The 17004-nt window shown below is 42.5% G+C and overlaps 1 protein-coding gene across 1 annotated transcript; it reads left to right on the top strand.

Moving 5' to 3' along the window:
* Positions 1 to 15381: 15381 nt before the first annotated feature.
* On the top strand, positions 15382 to 15903 carry LOC104242180 (uncharacterized). The gene has a single exon (XM_009797204.1). It carries the CDS (start codon positions 15382 to 15384, stop codon positions 15901 to 15903), a length of 522 nt encoding a protein of 173 aa, XP_009795506.1.
* Positions 15904 to 17004: the final 1101 nt, after the last annotated feature.

Raw genomic sequence — 17004 nt, 5'->3', positions numbered from 1 at the left:
TTTTGAGCATTTAAACCGATAAATAAAAAACTAAAACGGAAAAATATATTTAAAAAATATTTTTTTCGCGCGCGGGGGTGGGGGAACAGGGGCAGAAAAATGAAAAAAACAAAAATTTGAAATTACAAAAAAAAAGTAAGAAAATTTTTTTTTGGAGGGTGGGTGGTACAGAAAACGAAAAAACAGAAGTTTGAAATTGCAAAAAAAAAGGTAAAAAAATAAATTTTTTTGAGGGAGGGGAGTGGGGTGTGGCGGTGGGGTTGAGGGGTAGTAGGGTGGGTGGTAATGGAAAAACTGTAATTTGAAGAAAAAAGCCTTTTTTGGAGAGAGGGGTTGGGGGCGGGTTGGTGAGGGTGGGTTGGATTGAGAAGGAGTTTTGAAAAATATTTTCCTTTTTCTTGATAAGAAAAATATTTTTTCCTCCGATTGGAGGAAAATGAGTTCCTAAGAAAAAGCCAACCAAATATGAAAAAATTAAAAAACATTTCCTTCGTCCCAAACACACCCTAAATCTTAAATTTTCTTAGAATGTGCAAACAGTAAGCAACTACTATCAAAGGCTTAATCATATTTTTTGATGACTTAATTCAAAGTTAAATCCTCTAGACCAGTTTGGGATTAATGGTCATGTCAATAATGGAAAAAAGAAGAAGAAGAAAACAATAATAGGAAGAGCAGTTGAGATATGATAGAAACTTTCTAACTATGGAAATAATAAGAATTGAATCGTCACAATATGTAGACGTTATAAATAATATATAAGCAGCCAAGAGAAGATTGGGATATCTGAACTTACTATCTCTAACTCCTAATTAACATTCAGATCTAATGTTCATTTTGGTATGCTTGAAATTTATCAAATCAATAACTTGATCGACAATCGAATTCTTAAAATAAACTTTATTAAATTGATGGTACGAAAATTTATGTAGAAATATTACTCTTTCATCGCACTTGTTTTCATCTGTACTTATTTTATTTTCTTTCTTACTATGTCAATGCTTCAATCAAGAGCCTATTGAAAAATATACATGCATTCGGTGTTTATGCTAAACCACAACAATTTAACTATGATTTCAGTAACATAATAAAGTGAGAATATTGTGATATTGGAATTTTTTTGAATAAATCAATTGAAAAAAATGAAGGGGTAAATCTTAGCTAAGTATAATAATCTCTAGAACGGAGGGTATATAAGATGAATACAGTGGATAATATTTCTTGATCTTGTGAAGATGAATGATCGAACATTAACGATACCAATCGTTTATGCAGACAAGTGTTACAGTCAGTGTTCTTAGCTGGAAAAGCAGAAAAAAGAGAGAGCCCCCTTACAAGGTTGTTTTTTCGCTATATATAAGGGACAAACCCCTTCTAAACCCTAAAAGACAAATCGTAGAGAATGTTCGAAAGAATATTCCTAATGCCCCCCTATTGGACCTACATTATTGTAAAAGTCGTGCAGTCTGTGATCGTTTGTTTGTCGTCCTCCACATGACGTCGAGCTACGAGGATCTCATTGTTTGTCGTATTCATCAACGGCCGTGGTCGTCTTTGGATCCATACAATTAGTCTCTCTGCTTGTCAAGGTTGCAAGTGCGTCCTTGATAAGCGGACACCACTCGCTCTTGGAGAAAATTGGTCTTACGAAGCTTTACGACTTGACCAATAATGGGAGGTCAGCATGCTCAACAAGACACCGGATAGATCTTATCGGGAAACGACGTCATCTCCACGTGCGTCATCATTATACGTGTTTTCGAGACAGGGGTTGAGGGCTTGTCATTTCGATTTCGGTGCCACTCTGCAGTATTCCGCTTTGATTCTGGCGCCACCCAATCCTATAAATAGGTGGAGGGTTTGTTTTTTCAAAAACTCTTGACCATTTCATTTCTGGTTATCCTTTCTCATCCCTCCCGCGTTTGTTCCAACAACTTTTTGTTTCCTCTTCTCACATTCTTCGTTCACAACCTTCTCTGCTATTTTAACACTTTTTCCATCGAAGAGATGCCTAGAACACATCGATCTCGTGAATGGGTTTCTGAAGCCGCCCCATTGTCTGTGGCGCTCCCCTCTGGCGGTGAAGACATGACCTCTTGCACTTGTTCTCACCCAACTTTCATAGGGGCACTATGGTGCATTTGAGGCACCGTGGGACAAAAAGGCTGGTGGTTGGGACCGAAGACCGAGCAAGTCACAAGTTTTGGCATAAGTACTTCTTTGTCAAGACCGAACACATTATATCTGATCCTGCTAGGTTCCCGGAGCGGTGGAACGAGAATCGTAAGTGTCGCCACTTGTTTTACTCTTTCTTTTCCTCTTCATTCATTATAGGGTTTATTTGCTTCTCGTTTGCAGCTATGGGGTGTCCACCCCGCCCTATTGCAGGTATAAGGGATTGGGTAGCCCGTCTGTTGCCCCATGCAGCGGAGACCCAAGATTTGCCCGCCTTCGTGAAACGTTATGGGCCGAGAGTTTCATCTGGTAAATGTCTTCCCCTATATCACTTCGTTAGTTATATACCGTTGTCTATTGATACGACTCTTCGTGATGACAGGTCAAAGAGCTTCTAGGCGGAGGGCCTCAGTCCCTGCATTCCTACAGCAGTGCATTCCGACAGGTTGTCGCTGCTGTAGGAATGCAGTTTACTTTGAATGAATCTGTTCGAGGGGGTCGTACTCAGTCGATACAAATGGAAGGTCCCTCTCGGGATATGGTCGTGAGGGAAGATGCCTCTTCCGTACTGACCCCTCACCTCTTGGACGAATCCTCTAACGGGGACGAGTCGTTACTGAGGAAACGGGGCAGAGTGGAGCTTGGGAAGGATATGGCTGTGGACACCGATAGAAATAGGGTGGGTGCGTCGCAGATGGCACCTGTGCCCACATTTATGGCCGATGCCATCTTAGCGGGTAGGTCTCTCCAAACGGAAGGGGTTTACCCAGGAGGCGGCTCCGTGCGCTCCACTGAGGGTGGTGAGTCATCTAACGTTAGAGTGGGCCTGCGTGTCGAGGGCGAAGGCTCGGGTTCATATGTCGACTCGGAGGATGTTCGTGAGTGTTTAGAACACCATACTCATGTGGAGGTCAGAGTGGAGGGTTTTGATCGGCATATAGTTATCCCAGGGGACTACAACTTGTTGTCGAACTGTAATCAAGTGGTGTCTGCTTTAGCCCCTTTATGTGCTGCCCCCGAGAGCGAGTTACTTAGAGCGATGAGCGACATGGAGTTGTCTCGGAACGTCGGGGGCATGGCCTTGCGGGTAGATGTCTTTCTTTTCCTTTTCGTTGTTGGGTTTGCGTTGTTATTGTCGTCTTATCTTTTTATTTTAACTTCTTTCTTGTTGTGCCAGACCCTTATTATGGAGACCGAGAGCGAGCGTCGGGAAAGAAAGAAGACGGCCATCTACGGGAAGATGTCTTACAAATATCAAGAATATAGCACTAAGCATCGTGCGATGGCCGACATCTATAATCAGGACTCGGATTTCCTACTATTCTGCAAGGGGCTTAAAAAGAGGGAGGATCAATTAGCGTGCAAGGTCGAGGAGCTGAGGGAGCGATACGAGGACCTTATGAAGGCCGTCGCCCGCAACAGTGAACTTAAGACATCCCTTAAGGAGAAGGAAGATGAGCACGAGTTAAGTAGAGGGGTGATGGCCGAGAATACCGACTTGCAAGAAAAGATGGCCAGTTTGACTACCGAATTGGGTACGAAGGCGGTAGAGATTGATGGGCTTAAGGGTGAGTTGAGTGTCAGTGCCGATAAGCTGGCGACTGCTATTTTGTAAGCGGCGATGTTGGAATATACCCTCTGAGTCTGTAGGTTGGAGCTGACCAAGGAGAAGGAGGCATCCGCGCTTAGGGTAGCGGGGCTTGAGGGGCGTATTAAGGAGTTGGAAGTAGAGTTATCCGCGTTGACCGGACAAGTGGTGTCGTTAAGAACGGGGGACGCACGTCGACACTCGCAACCTTCTACGTCTCGTTCCTCGGCCGATCCCATTGTGCCCCGTCATTTATATAAGTTGTGGGTTTACGCCGACGGGAGGGAATCTAAAGTTGAACTTCAGGATATGCGTGCCAAAGTTCGGGCAGCTCGCGAGGCATGCAGATATGACCCGCTTACGCTTGACGGAGATGATATCAACTCTGATGATGCGAACCATCTTGTCTCTGACTCTTGGTACGAAGATGTGTATGGTACTATGGACGATGTGTAATTTTTTGGTTTGTACTTAATTTTGCTTCAGGATTTTTGTAAGGGCGTCTTTGAGCCCATTGTAAAGATATGTGCTGGTAATATTTTGTTGTAATGAAAAAATTATTTTGTTGATTCTGTGGCAATATTTGTTATATTTTTGTCGATTTGGGTGATGTCGGACCCTTTCCTTTGGCGACGACCTTAGCCTTTGGGATGTTACCTTTGAGCCAATATCGAGGTAATATCCCGTCGTAGTTCGAGTGAAGTCAAACTTGTATCTTTGTTGATGGCCTTGGCCATTGGGGTGTTACCTTTGAGCTGGCGTCGAAGTAGTATCCTATCATAGTTCGAGTGAAGTCGAACTCATATTTTTGTCGATGGCCTTGGCCATTGGAATGTTACTTTCGAGCTAGCGTTGAAGTAGTATCCCGTCATAGTTCTAATGAGGTCGAACTCATGTTTTCATCGATGGCCTTGGCCATTGGGATGTTACTTTCGAGTTGGCATTGGAGTAGTATCCCGTCTTAGTTCAAATGAGGTTGAACTCATATTTTCGTCGATGGCCTTGGCCATTGGGATGTTACTTTCGAGCTGAAGTCGAAGTAGTATCCTATCATAGTTCGAGTGAAGTCGAACTCAAATTTTTGTTGATGGCCTTGGCCATTGGGATGTTACTTTCGAGCTGACGTCGAAGTAGTATCCCGTCGTAGTTTGAATAAGGTCAAACTTATATTTTCGTCGATGGCCTTAGCCATTGGGATGTTACTTTTGGCTGACGTCGAAGTAGTATCCCGTCGTAGTTCGAATGAGGTCGAACTCATATTTTTGTCAATGGCCTTGGTCATTGGGATGTTACTTTCGAGCTGACATCGAAGTAGTATCCCGTCGTAGTTTGAATGAGGTTGAACTCATATTTTTGTCGATGGCCTTGGCCATTGGGATTTTCATTCATACATTGGAGATTTGATTATATTCCTGTAGGAAGTACATGTTGACTTTGTACATACAATGGAGATTTGTCTATCTATACCTAGTCCCTTCATTACTCGACTTGGAGATCATGTCAACGGCCGGGGTAATGAACAATACTTCGGACCTCGAGACGTCCTCCTTGTCGCCTCATTAAAAACCTCACCGAGAAACCCCGATTGGGACAAAAACCGAATGAGGTTAAAAGATTACGACTTAGGTGGCGTCTTTTTTCAGAAGTGGAAGTATTTGAGATGGGCGACATTCTAATTGTTTTGGAGTAGTTTTCCTTCCATTGTCTCTAAGTGGAATGCTCATTTGTTTGCTGCCGCCGTGATTTTGTATGGCCCGTCCCAGTTTGTTCCTAGTTTTCCCTCATTAGGGTCTTTCGCTGCTTGTGTTTTAGCTTTGAGGATGTAGTCACCGACCTTGAGCGGTCGTATTTTGGCCTTCTTGTTATAGTACCTTTCTGCTTGTTGCTTTTGGGCTACCATTCTTACGTGGGCCATATCTCTTCATTCTTCGACTTCATCCAGATCTTGTAGCCTACTTTCGTCGTTACTTGGTCCGTTTTTGTTGGAGTATCTCAGGCTAGGTTCTCCAACTTCGACGGGTATAACCACGTCAGTCCCGTAGACTAGTGAATATGGCATCTCGCCTGTGCTAGTTTTTGGTGTGGTGCGGTATGCCCATAGTACTACTGGCAGCAGTTCAGGCCATAGCCCCTTGGCATCCTCGAGCTCCTTTTTCAATATATTCAATATCATTTTATTGGAGGATTCGGTTTGGCCGTTGCCGCGGGATGGTATGGTGTGGAGAGTATTCGCTTGATGTGCCATTTTTCAAAAAACTCGGTCGTTTTCTTTCCGACGAACTAAGGTTTGTTGTCACAGCTGATTTCTTTGGGAATCTCGAAGCGACATATTATATTTTTCCATATGAACGCGACAATTTCTTGCTTACTTATTTGAGTGTATGCACCTGCTTCCACCCATTAAGAAAAATAGTCAGTTAAAACTAAAAGGAAGCGTACCTTACCCTATCCTAGTGGGAGGGGTCCGACAATATCCATCCCCCACTTTATGAATGGCCATGGGCGAAGTGATGGAATGCAGGAGTTCTCCTGCTTGGTGTATCATAGGGGCGTATTTTTGACACTTTTCACACTTCCTGACATAATCTGCGGCTTTTTTTTCATGGTAGGCCAGTAGTATCCGGCATGGATGAGGCATCTAACGAGGTCATGGTTTCCCGTATGGGAACCGCAGTGCCTATCGTGTACTTCTTCTAGTACTCGCCTTGTTTGATTTGTCCCAAGACACTTGGCCAGAGGGCCACCAAACGTTCTTTTGTAAGGATCATAGTTTATGAGGCTGTATCTGGCCGCCTGTATTCGAAGCTTTTTGGCTTCTTTCTTATCTTGTGGGAGCGTTCCATCCTGCAAATATGTTACGATACGGTTGCGCCAGTCCCAAGTTAGGTTTATAGAATGTACCTCGACCTGGTCTATTAAGGAATGGAGAAGAGTGACCATGTTTTCCTTGTTGATATTTCTGGTAGCTGCTGCTAGCTTGGCGAGACCGTCCGTTTCAATATTCTGCGCCCTGGGTATCTGGTTGAGGCGACATTCGTCAAATTTTGCCAGCAGTTTGTAAATTTATGACTGGTACTTTTGTAGTGTCTGTTCTTTGATTTGGAAAGTCCTAGTGTCTTGGTTCACCACAGGTTGAGAGTCGCAATGGAGGACGAGTCGTCGAGCGCCATATTTGAGGGCTAATTTCAATCCTGTAATCACAGCTTCATACTCGGCCTCGTTGTTAGTCATCTTAGGGCATTGTATGGACTGGAGAATTACTTCGCCCATAGGGACCTCGAGGACGAGTCCCAGTCCTGATCCCGATGTATCTAATGCATCCGTCGGTGTAGAGGACCCAGAGGTTGGAATGTGCGGAAGCGCAGAGCGCCTCCTACTCTATTTCAGGCAATACTTCCGCAGTGAAATTGGCGACGAAATCGGCAAGCACCTGCAACTTTATAGCAGTTCGCGGTTGGTATGTTATATCGTGCTCGCTTAATTTTATGGCCAATTTGGCCAACCTACCCGATAGTTCGGGTTTGTATAGGATGCCCCTGAGGGGGAAGGTTGTCACCACCTTTATGGGGTGACATTGAAAATATGGTCTAAGCTTTCGTGAAGCTACGACTAATGGCAGAGCTAGTTTCTCAAGGTGGAGGTACCTTGTTTAGGTATCAATTAAGGTTTTGCTGATATAATAAATTGAAGATTGCGTACCTTTGTTTTTGTGGACCAAAATTGCACTTACCGCGACTTTAGAGACTGCTAGGTACACTAGGAGGCGTTCGCCCGGGTCTGCCTTGACGAGTAGTGGCAGCAAGGACAGGCACGCTTTCAGTTTTCTCAAGGCGTCAACGCATTCTGAATTCCACTGTAGCCCGTGGTCCTTCCTTAGTACATTGAAAAATTTATGGCATCTGTCTAATGATCGTGAGATGAACCTCGATAGGGCGGCTATTCATCTTGTCAATTTCTGTACCTGCTTCTTGCTAGTTAATATCTCTGGTATTCCTTCAATGGCCTTGATCTGATCCGGGTTGACCTCGATACCCCTTTGCGACACCACAAAACCAAGGAACTTTCCTGAGGTTAAGCCAAAGGCGCATTTTTGCGGGATTCAGTTTCATTCCTTGTCGCCTTAATATTTCGAAGGCTTCCTTCAGATGACCAATGTGATTATCCTTCCTTTTCGACGTCACTAGAATGTTGTCGATGTAGACCTCCATGGTCTTTCCAAGTTGTTCTTTGAACATCTTGGTGACTAACCTTTAATACTTCGCCCCTGCGTTCTTGAATCCGAAGGACATGACTCTGTAGCAGTACGTTCCTTGGTGAGTGATGAAAGTGGTCTTTTATTGGTCTTCTTCTGCCATTAGAATTTGGTTGTATCTAAACTAAGCGTCTATGAAGCTTAATAGTTCGTGTCTCGCAGTTGCATCGATGAGCTGGTCGATATGTGGTAACGGAAAGGAATCTTTTGGGCATTCTTTGTTCAGGTCGATGAAGTTGACACACATCCGCCACTCCCCGTTCTTCTTTTTTACCATGAACACATTAGCGACCCACTGAGGATACTTTGATTCGCAGACAGAAGCATTAGCGAGCAACTTATCAACTTCTTCGCTGACTGCCTCGTTGATTGCAGCATTGAGCTTTCTCCTCATTTGATGTACTGGGGGGGTAAAGAGGGTCGAGATTCAGCCTGTGTGTGGCGATGTCCCTTGGGATTCCTGGCATATCTGAATGGGAAAAGGCCAACAAATCGACATTGTTAGTTGAGAACTTATGGAACTTACTTGGTTTTGAGAGGTTGTGTTCGATATAAGCTTTTTTCGTGTTATCGATGTTGTCCAATTGAACAGGGTCGAGGTCTTCTACGGTTGCCTTGTAGGCTTCTACGACATCCGGGTCTTTAATGGCCTCTATTTGTATGTCGGGTTTGGTTCCCGATATGACTGATTTCTATGCTTCCGCACTTGCCCCCTTTAGCTGTTGGGTGTGTGTAATCTTGGGCGATTCGGTAGCACTCTTGGGTGGTGCGTTGCTCGCCTCAGATGCTGAATATTCCCTATGGGGTAGGAAATTTGATTACTTTATAGAAACTTCATGGGACGGCTCGCATGGCGTGTATCCATGGACACACTATAATAGCGTTGTAGGTTGTTTCCTGGTTCATGACGTGAAACGTCGTTTCCAGAGTGAATCCTCCTGCCAGAACGGGTAACACTATCTCTCCAGAGGTTCGTTCCACAGCATTATTAAAACCTGTTAGTGTTATGCAGCGTGGTACTATCTTATCCTCGAGTCTCATTTGTATGAGGACTCGTGGATGAATAATACACGTGCCGCTTCCGTCATCCACCATTATTCTTTTTTACATCGGTATCTACGATACATAAAGTTATAACTAAAGCATCATAGTGAGGGAAAGAGAAACTGTTGGTATCTGACTTATCGAAGATGATACTATCTTCGAGGTCATCGTACCGTTCGTAAGCGACTGTTCGCTTGAGTTTGTGTGTGGTGGTGAATTTCACATGGTTGATTACCATATCATCACCGCTGCCAAAGATCATTTGTATGGTACGAGCTGGTGAAGGTGGTTTTGGGGGTCATTGAGGTTGATCGCGTCCACGAGCAAAGTTAACCCATCCTCGATTGCTCAACCGTTCTTTTAGGTATCCCTGATTTAGCATTCTTACCACTTCCTGTCGCAGACCTATGTAGTCTTCGGTCTTTTTTCCTCTTTCCTGGTGGAATTTATACAGAACGTTCGATCTCCGGGTACTCAGATCTGACTTCATCTTTTGCGGCCACTACATCTTTGTGCCGAGCTTTTCTAGTGCATACACTATTTCTGAAGGAGAAACACAAAAGTTATGAGCAGATAACAGTGGAGGCATACCTCTTTCGTTTCGATGTGGCGCGGTGTGTCGAGGCGTAACATCTGCATGTCGTGGAGGAGGTGGGATGGATGTCCGGATGTATGGTTGATGCCTTTCTCAATTGAAACGGGATAGTTGGTCCCTTCGACCATCATTGCGGCGATCTCTCCTTGTTTCGGTCTAGACCGATGTTAGCCGTTGGATCAGACCATTTAGGTCATCCTCGTATGCCCTTACTTCGGCACAATAGGCATTATGAATTTCTTCCCACGTGGTGGGAGGGTACTTCATGAGTCTACTTAGCAACTTTTTGATTGTTTTTGACCCGTTTCTATTTAACCCATTTTGGAAGGCTGATATCGCCATCCCCTATGATACGTTTGGTAGTATAATTCTTACCCTGTTGAATCGGGCTAGGAAATCCCGAAGTCCTTTGCCTGTCGTCTGCCTGATGGCGAAAATGTCATTTACCTTAGCCTCTACCTTTTTCGCTCCCGCGTGAGCAGTGACGAATTTATCTGCCATTTCTTCGAATGTTGATATTGATCACACTGGTACCATGTCAACTCTCCCCCTGTCAGAGTTTCGCCAAACTTTTTCAGCAACACCGATGGCACTTGTTCTTTCGACAGATCGTTGCCTTTTACTGCACTGACGTAGTGGATTATGTGATCTTCCGGGTCCGTGGTGCCATAATATATTTTCAAGTATGGAGGCATTTTGAAGGTTTTCGAAATATAGTGGGGAGCCGCCCCTTCGCTATATGGTTGTTTGACGAATCGGCCTACATCATATTTTGGTAGCAACTTCGGAGCGCCCGGTATTTTATCGACCCTTTCCTGATGCTCCTTCATCTGGTCGCGGAGCGTTTTGTTCTCATTTTCTATCTCTTGCATTTTCTTTAAGATGGCCGCAAGTGCATAGTTACCTGCATCAATGACAGTATGAGTGTTACCTGTGCGTAGAGTTTCTGGCTCACCGGCGACAGTTACGGTTTCTCCATGTATTGTGCCCCCGGTATCCCTTTGAACGGGTTTGTCGAGTATGCTGCTCAAGGTGTTTGTCAACCACTCTTCTAATAGCCTTTTCACAGCCGGTGGTGCTTCTCCTACTGCGGATGTTGAGGTTTCCCTCTCGCACGAGACAGTAACACTTTCGTGCGGGGGAGGAGAGGTTGAGGCATCTCCCTCAGGTGTAACGCTTGGTGTTGCATTTTCATTGTCTTCCCTGCCAGTTTCGTTGAAGGAATCCAGAAGGTTGTTCTTGACACCTACTATTGCCTTTAATCTTGCTTCCCCCTTTCCTGCCATTGTTGGTCTTTTCGAGGCTAAGAAGAGGTGATTATCCCTTTAAAGGATCTAGACGAAACTAAAATTTCAGCTATAGAAAACCCCACAGACGTCGCCAAATTGTTTGACTCAAAAGATATTGGAACCTTTTTGAATAAATCAATTAAAGAAAATGAAGGGGTAAATCTTAGCTAAGTAGAACAAAGGGTATATAAGATGAACACAGTGGATAATATTTCTTGATCTTGTGAAGATGAATGATCGAACATTAACGATACCAATCGTTTATGTAGACAAGTGTTACAGTCAATGTTCTTAGCTGGAAAAACAGAAAAGAGAGAGAGCCCCCTTACAAGGTTGGTTTTCCGCTATATATAAGGGACAAACCCCTTCTAAGCCTTAAAAGATAAATCGTAGGGAATATTCGAAAGAATATTCCTAATGCCCCCTATTGGACCTACACTACTGTGAAAGTCGTGCAGTCTCTGATCGCTTGTCTGTTGTCCTCCACAGGACGTCGAGCTACGAGGATCTCGTCGTTTGTCGTATTCATCAACGGCCGTGGTCGTTCAAATTTGAACCCATACAAATATATATTTGGAAGATAAATGTGCAAACACATGTCATACATTTGTCGTTTTGATGTAAACACCGGGGTGTAAATAAAGTTTTACCACAAGTTACTTTTTTCCCCTTTCCAACCGCAAGGTTGATTCACTGAAGGTGATACAGACCACCTTATCTTGTCTGTTGTGACTCTATAACGTAATGTTGTTCTGAACAAAAGCCTTTCAGGCCGCGGTTTGCAAATCCGCTTTCATGCAACTTTTATTAAAACTAATGATAATTAGTGAAGAGTTAAATTTCTTTTCAATTTTTTTTGGAGAAAAAATGCTTACTATATTTTCTAAAGTGGCGATTTCGGAGAATTGGTACTATAAGTACTAACGGAGATCTAGAAGCTAAAACTTGACTTCCATATCATTTTATGTAATAGTAACGTAGAATTACAAATTTGCTCAATACATAGAGGAATCTATTACGTTGTGGCACAATAATAGAGTAACATAGGCTGGTTATTGTTTTTAGAGAATTCTAAATTGATTATACTTGCATATTATATTAGTAGTAATTAATAAGAAATTGGAAAAGTATGGGGAAGTTTGAATTGGTAAATAAATGTGAATTATTTGAATTGGTAAATCTCTTCCTCACAGTCACGGACTAGTATGGCTCCGCCAACAAGCATCAATCCTTCCTTTAACTTACTGTCTCTAACTCCTAATCTTGTCATTTCAAAGTTTTACTTTGTTACTCTTCTAATTTCCATTGGCCCTGGGGATTAGCTGGCTGGAACTCTAGGGGAAGTAAGATTTATTAGTCTCTGTAGTTGTTGAAGAAGCGTTACCGATTTTGGTTTATTATAAACTAATCATATCGTGGAAGACTTGGTAATTAAGAATCTTAATTCATTGTTTATTTGGAGGAGTTTTGAGGACTAATTCAAGAAATTTCATCTATAAATAGCTAACATTCCCATACAAAGTCTGTCACCTTCTAGCTTCCTCGACAGAGTTTACTGTTTGCTTTTCTTAACCGGTATACATGGATTATATACTAATTATTCATGGTTATATACATATTACACATTAACTATACATATATTATACATTTGCCGACTATTTTAGTTTAAACAGTTAAATAAACGGCTATTTAGGTTAATTCTTCTTAAATAAAAGCAGCACCCATTTAGAAGAAGATTGTACTCTAATGGCCTTGGCCCTGAAGTTCCTTATTGTAACCATTGCCATATTGGACCAGGACTCAAGGGGGGGGGGGGAATATTGGGATCAAATATTAATAATCTAAAAGTAGCTTTATTCTGATAACTTAAGAATCATTAACATGAAAATCTCCAGTTTAACTTTTGAAAAATCATTACGAATTCGCGAATAATAGTCAATTAATTACGTAAAATATGATCAGATATAATTAATGGGTAGATGTTAGTTTACAACCTAATCGTCATTTATGAAACTGTAATATGCTGATTATCTAATTCGTAACTAGAAACAGAAAGCTAATAATTAATGCCGACCCTCTTGTGCGTAAAATTGTAAAAAATTTACTAGAATAATGAAATCTCGGAATACATAGGTTACAGGTACAAAAGTGGCAAGATGGCAGAAACTAACCATTTTTTTGTTCTTTGTTATATCATTGTTTTCCGAAACACTTAGGAGATTTTATAAGCCGTGGCGGAAGTAATATTTTCACCAAGGAAATTCAAAAAATAAAATAAGTAAACACGTGAATGTATAGGGAAAAATATGATATGACCTATGGTCATTTAAAGGAAGGACACGTGAAACCCAAGACGGAGATGGTCCACACAGCTATTCCATTTGTCACCGGAAGAGAATATTCATAAAAATGTATTAACTGCTTTGTGTCCGATAGTATTAAATAGAGAATATTCTGTAGCATTAAGAACGACAGCCCGTTATAAGGAATTTGACATTTATTTTTACCGTTATATCTTTATCAATGGCCCTCATAATTGGCATTAAAGGATGGCACGATCCTAGGACCTCCTTCCCTAGACACAACTATAAATATAGAGCTCAGCTATTATTGTAAAGGACACGATTTTTCTGGCTAATTGATACTATCTTGGTTTTGATCTCATCATTGATGTGCCCGGAAACCTTGTTCCCGGATCCGCCAATTCTGCTATTTCATCTACATTTTAAGGCTAAGTATTATATATTTCAGTTATTTCATTATTTTCAGGATCAAATTAGTTCACTTATCTAGAAACCACGTATAAATTCAACTGTACCATTTTACGGGTAAACAGTTTGGCGCCCACCGTTGGGCCAAGACAACCGTGCAATTAAATTGATCCTTTCCTTTTTTACTAACGTACTTTGATTGTTTTGTCTTAGAAAAAATCACTGAAAATGGCAGATAACAGTGTTAACAACACATACAATCCTGAAATTTGAGGGGATCAACCTCATTTCAAGGATTCAATCAGTGACACCCACAACGAGGGGAATGACGCCACGTCGGTGCATGACAGGCAATATCCTCGACATGCTCGGGAGACAACTCCTGATGATGCTAATGAAGAGTATGCCGTTGATGCGGTAAGGGTCTTGCAAGAGCAGCAGGCGATTATTCTAGGCCATCTCACGTGGCAGGATAAGGTTATGACGGATTAGAAGCAGGCGCTGTCGGGGGCTTCGAATGATGCGAACATGCAAGATCCAATTCCTCGCGGGGTCCCCGCAGGGGTGAAGTTGGCTCCGAAGGAGCTGGGGGGAGCGAATCTGGTCTCAATAACGAGAACAATCTTTTCAAAAATGAACTTTTATGGTTTATGAGGGAGGTAAACTCATGCATGGACTAAATCCCGGGCACGCCACCAATACTGAAAGGCCTCGTCTCGAAGAAGTATATTCAATTGCCGTATAAGCCAAGCGCGGCGCCGGAGTTAATCCTGAAGCAGTTTAAAATGCCCGAAATGCCAAAATAAGATGGAGCTTCAGATACTCAGGAGCATATTACCACCTACACAATAGCGGTAAAAGAAAATGATCTAGCTCCTCACGAAATTGAATATGTGTTATTAAAGAAATTTGGAGAAGCTCTTACAAGGGGAGCTTTGATGGGGTATTCATTGTTACTCGAGCATTCCATAGACTCCTTTGAGATGCTCGCAGATTCTTTCATCAAGGCTCATGTCGAGGCTAGAAAGGTACAGGCCCGAAAGGCCGACATATTCAGAATTGCGCAAAGAGAGTCCGAGTTATTAAGGGAGTTCGTTACCCGATTCCAAAAGGAAAGAATGTTGCTCCCGGTTGTTCCGGATGAATGGGCAGCTGAAGCATTCACCAAAAGATTGAATCCGAGAAGTTCAGACGCTTACCGAAAATTGAATAAAATCCTGCTTGAATTTCAAGCAATGACTTGGGTGGATGTCCACAACTGCTACGAGTAAAAAAATAAGGATTGAAGATGATCAGGTTGGTTTTCCATTATCAACCAAAGGACGGGAGAATAACGGAGAAAAGTTAAAGGATGATTACCACACAGATAGACGAACTCCGAGGGGCCGATTTCTACCCTATGAGCAGACTGAAGGCCGTAGTAAAAGCCTCTAGACAACAGACAAGTTTACCGTTAACAAAAGGACCAATCGCGGTCAGAAAAACGGATCGCTGCAGAAGAAAGAAACATCAGGGTCACGGGATCTTTCTTACCCAGGTTATCGAGATACAACTTCAACGTCAATATAGTGGAATTGGTGTCAGCCATGAGAAACATCAAAGAGGCACGGTTCCCGAGACCAATAAGATCTGATCCCGGATAGAGGGATCCCAACTTATGGTATGAATACAAAGGGACAAACGGCCACCGGATAGGGGACTGCTGACACCTTCGGGAAGAAGTGGAAATGTTATTGAAGAATGATCACCTCAGAGAGTTCTTAAGTGACCGAGCTAAGAACAATTATAGTTGGAACAGAGACAACGCAGAATCCTCGAAAGCAGGAGAAGAACCCCTACGCCAAATGATCAATATGATCTTCGGAGGGAATGGTATTAATATGGTCACCTTTTCGGCAGCAAAGAAGAAGAAAGTATCAATAACTCATAGTAAAAGGCTCCGAGAAGACGATATCACCTTTACGGAGGAAGCTGCAGACGGATTGCTGCTTTCACACAATGATGTACTAGTAATTTCTTTAAATGTATTAGATTTTAAGATTAAACGTGTTCTAGTGGATCCAGGAAGTTCAGCTAATATCATACAATGGAGAGTACTGGAGCAAACCAAACTTACCAAAAGTATTATTCCTGCAACAAAGCTCCTCGCTGGATTCAACCTTAAGAGCGTGACAACCCGGGGAGAAATTTTGCTACTCACAAATACTGAAGGAGTAATGAAAACAACTCTTTTCAAAGTTGTACACTGAGACATGGGGTAGAGTATTATCCTAGGAAGGCCATGGTTACACGAAACGAAAGTTGTGCCTTCAACGTATCACCAATTGTGGAAATTTCCGACACCCGAGGGAACCGGCAACAAGGGAGATGAATGCAATCTCAGTCTCCAGTAGCAAAGGAAAGGAGCGTGTGGCATAACAATTATAGGAATCGGCACCTGCCCCCAAATCAGATAAAGTTAGCCCGGAGGCAGAGGAATCGGAATAGTATCAGGTACCAATGTATTTCCATGTTCCAGAAGAGACGGACACAACGAAGTCCACGTCGGAAGAACTAGAACAAGTTGCGCTGTTCGAAGAATTCCTAGAAAGGAAATTCCATTTGGGAACAGGACTACACCTAAAGCCCAATCGTGCACATGTTAAGCTTGGATCCCAACATACCTCTGATAAGATAAAATAAGCGCTCTATTGCTGAAGGAAGGAATAAATTATTCAAAAAAGAGGCAACACTCTTACTCAATATTGGTTCAATCCGAGAGGTAAGATACCCGGACTGGCTAGCTAATATAGTAGTAGTTCTAAAGAAAAACAATAAGTTTCGCATGTGTGTAGACTATAAGGATCTTAATAAGGCGTGCCCGAAAGACTCGTTCCCATTACCAAATATCGATCAAATGATTGATGACACGACTGGGCATTAGTTTCCTCAATGCTTATTTTCGGTACAATCAAATCAAGATGAATCAAGAAGATCAGGAAAAGACTTCGTTTGTAACGAATTTCGATATATATTATTACAATGTGATGCTTTCGGGTTAGAAACGCCGGAGTCACTTATCAACGACTCGTGAATAAGATGTTCGAGAAACAAATAGGAAAGACTATGAAAGTATATATAGATGATATGCTCGCTAAATCTTTGAATTCAGGTGACCACCTTAAGCATTTGCAAGAAACATTCGACATCCTGAGGGAGCATAACATGAAATTTAACCCCAAGAAATGCGCGTTCGGGGTCAGGTCTGGTAAGTTCCTGGTCTCACAAAGGGGAATTGAGGTAAATCCCGACAAAATCAAGGCCATAGAGGATATACTGGACCAATTGTCAAATGTAAAAGAATTCTAGAG

This window comes from Nicotiana sylvestris, chromosome 1 (assembly GCF_000393655.2).
Source record: "Nicotiana sylvestris chromosome 1, ASM39365v2, whole genome shotgun sequence".
Lineage (NCBI taxonomy): Eukaryota > Viridiplantae > Streptophyta > Magnoliopsida > Solanales > Solanaceae > Nicotiana > Nicotiana sylvestris.
Note: the sequence above shows the minus strand (reverse complement) of the source record. Positions and strands in the feature narration are given on the sequence as shown.